The 11,643-nt window shown below is 40.2% G+C and overlaps 1 protein-coding gene across 1 annotated transcript in view; it reads right to left on the bottom strand.

The window, feature by feature from the left end:
- The window catches only part of EML6 (echinoderm microtubule associated protein like 6), a 293,843-nt gene that overhangs the window by 145,066 nt on the left and 137,134 nt on the right, over positions 1–11,643 (bottom strand). Inside the window, exons 5-6 of the mRNA XM_003787924.3 lie at positions 5,391–5,576; positions 3,358–3,493 (exon numbers count right to left, since the gene is read on the bottom strand). Coding sequence (XP_003787972.1) covers positions 3,358–3,493; positions 5,391–5,576 — 322 coding nt within the window. The remainder of the gene's footprint in view (positions 1–3,357; positions 3,494–5,390; positions 5,577–11,643) is intronic.

Here is an 11,643-nt window from a genome sequence, read left to right as displayed (position 1 = left end):
TTTTAAAAAAGTATATTAAACCCATGATTTCACAGATACTGTCTAGCATGAGAAGTTAAAAAAAGATATATTGACATCTGTTTGAAGTTAAGATTCTATTAGTGAGTAGTGATTCCAAAATGAAGGAGTCTAGTCTAAAGAATAGGTGGGGCTATGGGGCTGCATGCTGAGCAGTCCCCCTCCACTCACTTAGGAGCTCCTCCTGACCCCCACCCTTCTCATGACTCCCTGGGGCTTGAACCAGAACATGGTATCACTCTGTTGCCCAGGCTAGAGTGCTGTGGCATCAGCCTGGCTCACAGCAACCTCACACTCCTGGGCTCAAATGATCCTCTTGCCTCAGCCTCCCAGGCAGCCGGGATTATAGACACCCACCACAACTGGCTAATATTTCTATTTTTTAGTAGAGATGGGGGTCTCACTTTTACTTAGGCTGGTGTTGAACTCCTGAGCTCAAGGGATCCTCCCACCTCAGCCTCTCAGAGTGCTAGGATTACAAGTGTGAGGCACTGGGCCTGGATGGTCTCTACCATTCTATTTTTTGAGACAGAGTCTTACTATGTCATCCTCGGTGACACAGCTCACAGCAACCTCCAACTCTTGGGCTTAAGTGATTCTCCTGCCTCAGCCTCCTAAGTAGCTGGGATTACAGGCTCCTGCCATGACACCCGGCTATTTTTTTGCTGGCAGTTGTATCTGTTGTTTAGTTTGCTTGGGCTGGGCTTGAACTCACCAGCCTGGGTGTATGTGGTCGGTGTCCTACCTACTGAGCTATGGGCACCACCTGGTCTCTACCATTCTTAAAAGCACAGTTCAGTCCTGTGAATGCAGGCTACAGTCCCATCATCAGCTATAGGCGGAAGTAATACCACAATCAGCCATCTAACATGCATGCTAATCTCTCCCCTGACAAATACCACTCCCAGGCACTACAGGTAATGTCCTGCAACGTGCAGCCTTCTTTGAGGTTCTACCTATGCACTGCTCTACCACCCAGACCTGCTCTGTTTCTTAGCAAGGGGGAGTGTGTGGGAATCTGAGACTGACATAAGATTGGGCATGGGAGGTGGTCATGGGGTTGGTGCAATCAATACAAACCTGGGTTGTATAGATGCTCCTTCAGAAATGACTCTGAACTCTCCTAAGAGAGCCAGGGTCAATGACTCACTGTCAGGCAGGAAAATATAGCAAGGTAAACTAGCCAGAGCTTCTGCCCTGATCTCCATGTTTTGCAATTTATACCTTAATTTTGAGGTCTACTTTTTGGGTGAATGAAGTAACTGTCAAAGAGGAATCATCTTTTCAGGTTGATTTCCACAACATTTAGCCCGTTTTATAATCTAATCTCATCCAGCAAGTTGCTTTGCTCCTGGTTTCATGGTTCAAAATCAAACATGTATGACTGTCTGTATGACTGTATGTTTGTCTGTATGACTTTTTTTAAACACATTGCTCTTATAGGTGCTTGTACACATTTGAAATATTTTTCTGGATAAAGTTTCACTGGCCCACACTCTAAGTCCTCGGAGAGCTTAAGGTCTTAATCATTTCCTTGTTGAGGCATTGAGGTGGACACCAAATTCTACAGCTCCCTCTGCTGACAACCTCTGTGCCTGGTATTCAAAAACATCCACATCAGGATCCTGAGCTCCCATAAGAAGATAACGGACCAGTCTCCTGTTTAGCTAACTGTAAGTGTATTTTTTATATTTCACAGGTATATAAAGAAGCTGGCCTCCAGGTACAAATAGAAAGTACACTCTACAGCACATTTCCCTGTTGCTCAAGTTTTAAGTTTGGTTGAAAACACTATTTAAGGAGGATGCCTGAAGGGCACACAGTTCCCACTTTTTTTCTCTCAGTCCTCTGAAATTTCCCTAAGGCGGGTAGAAAGCACCATGCACGGCCACAGGATTTGGCCCATGGAACAGCCTCTATGGCAACATCACCATCAACCAGACTGTGTCGAGGGACTTCCTGAGGGACTCTCGATGAGTAATAGGTCACTTCAGGCCTTTGGAGGACTCTGGGCTTATGTCACAGGGTCCTCCTCTAGGGAGATGCTCAGGAAATGTCTCACCTATCTCAGCACGAGGAAAGAGTCCCCTTCACTTTACAGTGGTAAGTTTCCATCTGTGGACCTGTGACTCACGGAACTGAGTATCCCTCCCTCAGCTCTGACCACAGGAGCCCAGAGCCAGGCCTGAGGCCTCTCCGTGGTAAGTGAACAGAACTCCCCATCCTACCATAGCTGGGCCTCTCTTATCTTTCCTACTTACATTTCCCACTTTAATTTCTGAGCCTCAAATTCTCTATTCATAAAAAAACAAGCTTATCAAGAGAATTTAAAAAGATGTAAATAATCTGCTCTGTATTCTGATAGACACACTCTATTTATTGGGATAATACTAACGTTTATTAAGTGCTGGTCAGCACTTATCCTAAGCACTTTGCAAGGATGAAATCCTTCTGTTTTTGAGATGGAATCTCATTCTGTCATCCTGGATAGAATGTCATGACATCGCAGCTCTCAGTAACCTCTCACTATGGGGCTCAAGTGATCTCCTATTTCAGCTTCTTGAGTAGCTGTGACTATAGGCATCTGGCACCATGCCTGGCTAGTTTTTCTACTTTTAGTGTGGGAGGTTCCTCACTCCTGTTCAGGCTGGTCTCAAACTCTTGAGCTCAGATGATCCACCTACCTCCACCTCCCAGTATGCTAGGTTTACAGGTGTGAACCACCACACCTAGCCTCTGCAAGTACATTTAATCCTCAAACAACTCTAGGAGGCTGGTGCTAATATTACCTCCATTTGTAGACCAGGAAATAGAGGCCCAGAGATGTTAAGAAATTTGACCAAGGTCTCAAATTCCTCATGGTAGAATTGGGATTGGAACCCAGCCCCCCTGACTCTGAGCCCACACTCCTAATCCCTACTCCTGTGTTAGCTATTACTTTAAAGCTATTTTTCAAAAATAATCTTTGTCTCATTTCTCCTCTCATTTTTTTTTTTTTTTTACAAAGGCTGGGTACAGTCACATTTAGGGTGACCAGATTCCCAGAACTTCTCAGTTTTGTCACTAAAATCTCATCTCCCAGGAAACCTCAGTTGTTTTACCATATGTTGTTTATCTTTGCTACAGCCTTGCTGGTTCATACAGACACTTTTGTGCGAATTAGGGAAAAGGGTATCCGTTTGTTTTTAACATACTTTTGATTTGCTTTCAATATATTTATGTAAATTGCCTGCAATCCTTTATAAAGTAAGGTGGAGTGTAGAGAAACAAATATCAACATACAACTCCACATCATATTTCGTACTCTGAGTTATGTGGAGATTTTATTACATGTGTTACCTTTGTATCCTTGCTCTGTCTCCCTGAGATCAATTTTGGTGATTGGTTTGAAATCCGTGTCCCACAGTCGTATACACCCATCTCGCCCACCAGTGGCAAAGCCTTCTTCACAGGTGTACATGCTGAAGATTCCAGCCTGGGGATTAAAGTAGGCAAGGCTCAGTGCTGCAACCATTCTAGTCAGTACAGCTGAATCTTGATGATTAAAAATCATAGCAAAACAAAACTAAAAACAAACCCTTTGTTCTCTGTTGAAATACTGACAATCGACCCAATAGTCATTTATAATAATCTTTATCTCAGCTGAATTTAAACATGATCACAATTACTACCAAAGCAAACAAGTTCATGTGCTCCTTTGCCATTATTAAACTGATGGGGGGGGGGATGTAAAATGAAACCAGGAATACCTTGGTTAAAGCAGATATGGAAGTCATAAATCCTTTCATGTGACAACTGATTCTCACAGAGAAAAGACAACTCTGGGTGTGTTTCGTGTAAGTTGCTGCACAAAGTAATCAAGTAAAAATATAAGAGCTAAGAACATCAACACCTTTATAGGTGCAAAAGTCCTGAGACCCTTCTCATTTAGCACAAGAAGGCTTCGCCTGAACCTAATTGAAAGGCTACCCAGCATTTGTTAGCTTGTTAAGCATCGGAAGATGCTTTTTCACATGTGAAGCATCTTCATAATTTAAAGATGTTCTTCCATAGGGAAAAGTCATGTTTGGCGTGTTCTAACAGGCCACGAGAACATAATGTTGACATAAGAACCGGTGTAGAAAGAAATTAGGTTACTAAGGCAGGTGCTTTTATGAATGAGGACAAGTATTGACCTTTTGATTGTTTTGAGAGCTATTTGGTAATTAGTGAAGCCAAGAAAATTGGTCTGCAACATACAAGACAATGAAAAATCTAAAATTGCACAGCTCTTTTGCCAAGAGTTGCTTAAACCTGTCTTCATGTTAGTAGGAAGGAAATCAGTTGGCGGCAATAACCTAAAGGCCTGTCAGGTTTCCAGTATTATTATCTCAACCCAATTTCCATTCACTACACTAGGCTTTACCTTCTACATCGTCTCCCTGAGCTCTTGGACTTTTCCATTTTGTCAATTGCAGCTATAACAATGTAACCATTTTCTTTTTCTTTTTCTTTTTCTTTTTTGAGATGGAGTGTCACTATGTCACTCTCGGTAGAGTTCTGTGGTGTCACTGCTCACAGCAACCTCAAACTCTTGGGCTTAAGCGATTCTCTTGCTTCAGCCTCCCAAGTAGCTGGGACTACAGGTGCCCACTACAATACTTGGCTATTTTTTTGTTGCAGTTGTTGTTGTTGCTCAGCTGGCCCTGGCCAGGTTCAAACCTGCAAGCCTTAGTGCATGTGGCTGGCACTGTAACCACTGAGCTACGGATGCTGAGCCTCGTGTAACCATTTTCATGTGTGTCAAACAAAAGAGCAGAGTGCTAGACATCTGCCTTGTTCTTATGGAGCAGATCAGAATTTAGAAGATTGTCAGTGGTCTGTTTGCATTTTAAGAGCTCGTGACTCTGATGTGAAGGTGACACCCTGCACCTGAGGGAAATCTACTTTACCAACCTACGTAAGTAGTTGTCTACACCCTTCCTATTCAAAGTATGGGCCACTGACTGACCAGCAACAGTGACGTCAACCCAGACCTACTGAGACAGAATCTGCATTTGAACATGGCCCCCTGGAAATTCACAGGCACAGTGAAGTCTGAGAAGGGCTGATCTGTAAGATGAAGCTGATGATGAAACAGTTCTGGTCTTCTGTCAAGTGACTCTCAATGAATAACACTAATCAGCCAATCAACAGTTAAGAGGAAGGCTGATTAAGTTATGATGTTTTTGAAATGTATTTTCCTTTAGGTTAGCAAACATAGTTTGGGAAATCTTCATAAGTTTTTGGGAGTGTTCAGCAGAGTCCTCTGATTCTGAAGCAACGGGAAAAATATACAGGAGTTGTGGTCTTATTTGATCGTCATCCCCGGAATTCCACATGGTGATACTCACACTGTGTGCTCCTTGAATGGTGCGGACTAAATTGAGCCCTTTCCAGACATAGATGTCGCCATTTAAAGCACCAGAGTAGGTGATATCTTCTTTGGCACATGCAAGGCAAAGGATGGTCTGAAGATCCCCTGTTTTGCCAAATATCCCTCTTTTTGCAGTCAGAGCATTTCCACATAGTGTCCAAAACTAGAAAGTAAGCAATAAAATAGATACAAAAATATTCTGATGAGTTGCATTATTGGTATCTGTTTATATTTCAGTACATTCTACATAATTTGCTAAATTCAGACTAGGCACGGGTAAGTTAACTTGCTTCGTTGTGACAGGAGAGAATCACAAAACATTTTAGCCAACTACTGTGAGCATGAGAAAAACCTGTTACAGTATTTTTAATTTTGTAAAGTTCTAAAATTTCAAAACTTTGCTTATTATTTAATAGTGTTTCAGGAGAAGATAATATCCTCAGAGGTAAACTAGTCAAACATTTGATTCTGTCAAATTATAAAACTAGTATAGATTTATTGTAGAGAGGTTTAGAAATACAGATAACTATAAAAAATTTAACTACAACTTCCTGCTAGCATGCTGATATATCATCTAGGCATTTTAAATGTGTGTGTGTATATATACATTAAAAATGTGTGTGTGTGTATATATATTTATAGATATACACATGGTAATACTCACACTGGGTGCTCCTTGAATGGTGTGGTATATAAATATCTCTATATACACACACACACATATATATTCAGAAATAACTTCTTTTTAACTAAAAATGTCATAAATCTTCACTATACCAATGTTACTCAGAAATGTTTCTAAAAACGAGTTATGTTTTCCTATAGCTAAATAACGGACAAGGTTTTTCTGTTTTAGTTGCATGATGCATCATATGGTAAGCCATAGGCACAAAGCTTGAACTATTTCATAGAGGGCAGCAAGGACACTCCTCTGGTTCTATAGAAATCAAACATTTTTAATGAACTGTAATAACCTCAATGCCATTGATGTAGCTCCTCACAGTTTACACAGGCTCTTTACGTATGCTAAATGGCTTGATAACCCACAATACCCTGGAATAAGCTAAGGCAGAGACTGTGATCTTCATTTGGAAGAAAGCAGAAGAGACTTGCTGAGGCTAAGGGTTCAGTGGCGTTATACCTGAGAAAATACTGAAATCTTCATCTTTGTCTTGAGAACTTTGAATCTCATGGAGATACATATGAAAGACCAAGAGGCGAATCTAAGGCAGCATACTCAGACTGCACACAAGTAGCAAGGAAATGCAAAGACAGGGAGCCACACTGAACTCCACAGAGCGTGCCAGAGTAGGACCTGGAGCAGCGGTGAAGAAGAAATGGCATCCGGGTTCAGGACAGAAAGAGTGGTGAATCACGCAGCAGGAATGTGGGGGTTGGAATACACCCAATGACAACCCTAATATTTGTGCCGGCAGAAGAGGAGAGATCTCTCAACGTAGATGGATATTGGAGGCAGCAGTTCTGGGGTAGCTGCACCATCCAGCTGGCCAGAGTTCTGGCAGCTGTGAGGAGAGGGGGACAAGGGGAAGGGCTTGTTTTTGGTAAGGATGAAGGGCAGATTATGCAACCATCTGTAGCAATACAGGATTCTTCTCTCAAAGGGCGGAAGTATCAACTCCGGTGATTCATCTCTTTGGATATTATTATGAAGAGGTGTTAAAATATATGTCAAAAGAATAAAAATATCTGGGGAGAAGCTAGTTAGGTATAAGCTTTGGAAGATACTTACGTTTTAACTCTGAACCTGAGCAATCTATTTGACATAAAAAATTGCTGGTGGTACAAATATGCCAAAGAACTTGCTGTTCATGGCTTGAGGCAGACATTCTCCTTTCTCGTTATTTCCTCACGCATGAAGCTTAGGAGGACAGTAATTATTTTGTCCTTTAACTTCAGATGTGCACCTCTGGACTGATTTTTAAAATGTTAATATGTCTAGGTGGATAACCACAAAAATAAAGGCCATCAATCCTTAGACTTCATCTACACAAAAGTTTTCTGACAAAAATCGCCCAGATGGTATAATGCCAACCTCAAACATTCTAAATAGTTACATGATTCCTTAAAAAGGCATAGATGAATGTGATGCCAGGATAAATAGGAGATTTTCTACAGAAAACAGTAAATACCTGAAATAATTATTTCTCAAGAATTATTTCCTATTTGGAAAACTGTGGCTATTTTGGGTTAACAACCCATCATTAAGTTCATATCAAAAAAAGAGGTATTGTTACATCCACTCTCCATCCACAGACTTTAATGCGGAATTTGGTTAGAACTGGAAGGTTATCTTGGAGTTCTTCCTGGTCTGGGTCATCCCCAAGGTCCTTTCTGTCTCTGACGCCAGATGACTCAACAGGAGCTACGAACCCAGTATGTTCATTTGCTATAAAACCAATGAGGCGGATGATGCTCAACTGTTTCTGTTTTTCAAGTATTCATTTCAGATTATAGTAATTTGCCTGTTTGCCAAGCATTGGGGATTTGTAGAAAGAGAGAGGATCTCACCCTACCTACAAACATTTCACAGAAAAATATTCTCTCAGAGTGCAAAGATTTCATACTCTACTTCCTACTAGAACTATTCATTCAATGTTAAGGTAAGTTTTGGAAAGAAAAAAGAGAGAGAAATTGTTAGAACGGGATATAGAAAATATGGCTAGTAAAAATAATTAGTTGAAGCCTGCTTTGTTGCAGATTTATTTGTAAACAGAATGAATAAAGGATGGCGAGGGGGACACTGCAGGATTCTTCCATTTGAGGTAAAAACATATTTGCTTAGGGGAAAAATGCCTAAATCTGCTAAAATAATTAAGTTTAACAGGATAAACAGCTTTGAGTGTTGTAAGAGAAAGTTCCAGAGTTTTACCTATTTCTGCTTTTAGAACTGATTAAAACTTTGTTAACCAAGGATGGAAAGAAATGAAGAATCTGGAGAATTCTACCAATTAAGCAGCTCATCTAGTTCCTTCAGAAAAAAGTTAAGTCAAAACAGATCATTAAAAGAGATAATTTCTCAGTGGGAAGAGCTCTACTGAGGGAGCCAAAAGCTGAGTTTGAATCTTACCTCTGGCACTACTTTTTGAAAGCCTAGAAAATGGGGATGGAAATTAATCTTATCGTGTCCCTGATGGTTCCACATACTGTTCAACAGAACTGTCTTAATGAATTCAGGAGGTAGTGATCCATGTGTATGTGCATTTTTTGCTGTGGGACAAGGGAGAAGAAATTCAGCCTCAGGGAGAATAAATAGTTTGCCCAGAGTCAAGTAGAGGGAAGCAGAATTGGGATTCAAAGTCAAACAACTCTTTTGGGGTGTGGTGTTGGCTGCTCTTCCTCACTGTGGAACATGCAAGGTTAGGGTCCCAGGCTTCCAGAAAGCCACCAGCCCCAGGAGCTCACATGTTTCTTTCCTTGTAGCTGAAAGAACTACTAGTATTTTCAGCATAATTTAGTCTGATCAGAAGCTCATGTTGGCAAATATGAGCATTATTTGCATGATTAACAAAAGGGTGCTAAGGTGACTATTAGTTAATGGCTATTTTGTGGCTAAAATCTTTCAAAATATTTGTTTCTGCAGAAAAAGGATTATGAAATAGGTTCTTTGGTGATGAAAATATTGGCAACCTTGACATGTCATGAGCCATGGACTTTTCCAGCTCCCTAGTCCCGCAATTCCATGGAGACCACTACCCACAGATTAACTTCCCACTCTAGTGCCACCCCTCCCTAGGCTCTGCGCCTCCCACTCCCCTCCTACCACCCTTGCCCACCCACTGAGGCGCGGCTTAAACAGCCTGCCCTTCTGGAAACAACATGCTCTAAACCAGCTGGGATCCCTCCTTTATCAATACAGGTTTTGGTTTCTGCTTTTCTTACAGAAAGCTTGGCTCTAATGCTTTAATTGCTAAACCTCAAGCAAATCGAAAATAGGGCTTTTTATTCCTCTGCACAGCATAAACCTAAATATTAATTTAATGAGGTTTTTTTGTCTTTCAGGTATAACGAAGGAGAAGGCATAATGCATGGAGAAGGAGGCTCCCACTGCTTCTAAACACAAAGGACCTGTATTATGTACAGCATTTTCTCAGACTCAAAACCAAAGACAGGTCATTGTACAAGGATTATGAAATGTCCTAAAGTCCTAAAGTGCTGGTGGGACATCATAAACCTTTGTCTAGTGGAACCTCTACACTTATCTTTTTGTCTTCTTTTTCATTATTTTATTTTGGAAGATATATATATATATATATATATATATAAAATAAAATAATCTTAAAGTATAAATGGGCAATTTTAAAAATTGCCCATCAATTTACCATCTAGAGATAACTAACATTTGGGGATATCCTTCTAAGATATTTCCTACACAAAAATACACTTTTAAAGTAAAACAAACAAACAAACAAAAAACTCACCAAAACCAATGATGGGGCTCAGAAAACAGTACCCCCAAATGAAGGTTTCAGAAGCAAAAGTTTTTCCCTGATCTTCTCTAGTCCCATCTCTCAGTCTCATTCTCTCCTGAGGCCATAGAAACTAGACTCCCTCTAACCCGAGGGGGGTCTAGAAATCAGAACCCCATTTCCCAAAATCCTACCATAAGTCCTAATATTATTCTCTGTAAAACCTGGCCATAAAGAAATTATCTGAGCTGCCGCCTTATTTGGTATAGGTCATAAGCCCCCTTATTCCAGAGAGGCCCTTGACTTTGCACCCAGAAGGAAGGAATGCAGCTGGAGAGGTCAAGAAGAATCTAGACATACAGGCCTTGCCGGGTTCCGCACTCAGCCTGTTAGCATTAGATTGTACCCTTTTGTCCAGTCATATTTCTACATGGCTGTCCGTGCTTTTCAGAACCTAAACATAAAAATGAACACTTTCCCCTGTATCTTTATTCTAAGGCTCCCAGGTATGCATGTTAAGTAAGTGTATATGTCTTTTTTCCTATTAATAACCTGCCTCATGGCAGTGATTTTTCAGTGAACTTTTAGGGTGCCAATGGTTTTGTTCCCACCACAAATCTACTCTCCCCAAAGTAGACTGTAAACTTCCCCCACTTAAAATAGATTATTAATCACCTAAAACATAATTTATGATTGTATATACTTCATTACACAAACATACCATATTTTATTTAAACCCCCAGGGATGGTTAGGTGGTTTCAAGGTTTATTCTGTTTGGTTTTATTCAGCATTGGCAAGTTACTCAATGAATCAGCTCTTGCTTTATACTCCCAGTGATTTCTTTGGGGTAAATTCCAAGATGGATCAATATTGCCAGATTTCTAGACTAGCAGACCATACCCATTAATCTTCCTCTACCAGCAAAGTTTGAGGGTACTCAGCCACTAAATCCTTGCCAACACCAGGTACATGTTAATAACTTTGACAAATTAAAAATGTTATTTTAAAATTTGTGTTAATTATTAATGATTTAATATTTTCACATGTCTCTAGGCCAGCATGTTTCCATTTTTGTCTGTTATTTATGTTCTTTGTCTATTCGATGGATTTCTTAGGGGTCTTTATATTTCAAGAACAAATGCAGAGTCTATTCTTCTTGTTACTTATACTTTTGCTAGTCTGTGGTTAGTCTGTGGTTTTGCTTGTGGGGGGAGAATGCATTATATAGAACGTTTTAACATTTATATAGTTAAATCAATGTTATCCCTTATGAAATGATTCTGTTTAGAAAGGCCTTTCTCCAACTTGAGCAGTTAAACAGTTGCCTATATATTTCTCCAGTTATTTAATAGTTTTAAAATATTTACCTCATTAATTCAAAGACTTTAAGTATATAACATGAAGTAATAACTTTTCCCCCCAAATAGATAAATTGCTTTAGAGCTTACTAGTTAAAGATCCCATTATTATCAAATTTGTCATTCAGGTCTATTCATCATCAGCTTCTTAAAATTGATTGATTTCTCTTTATTCCAGTCTCATATCATTTAAATTATTTTAACTTCTATGCTTTAGTGAAGAGTGGTCCATATTACCCCTTCATTATTCTTTTTTATCCCTTAATTCTTTTTTTTTTTTTTTTGAGACAGGAGCCTCAAGTTGTACCCCTGGATAGAGTGTCGTGGCATCACAGCTCACAGCAACCTCCAGCTCCTAGACTCAAGCGAATCTCCTGCCTTAGCCTCCCAGGTAGCTGGGACCACGGGCCCCTGCCACAACGCCCGGCTATTTTTTGGTTGCAG

The sequence above is a fragment of the Otolemur garnettii genome, unplaced genomic scaffold (assembly GCF_000181295.1).
Source record: "Otolemur garnettii isolate 467f Iridium unplaced genomic scaffold, OtoGar3 scaffold00024, whole genome shotgun sequence".
NCBI lineage: Eukaryota > Metazoa > Chordata > Mammalia > Primates > Galagidae > Otolemur > Otolemur garnettii.
The sequence above is the reverse complement of the archived record's forward strand: the minus strand, read 5'-3'. Positions and strand labels throughout refer to the sequence as shown.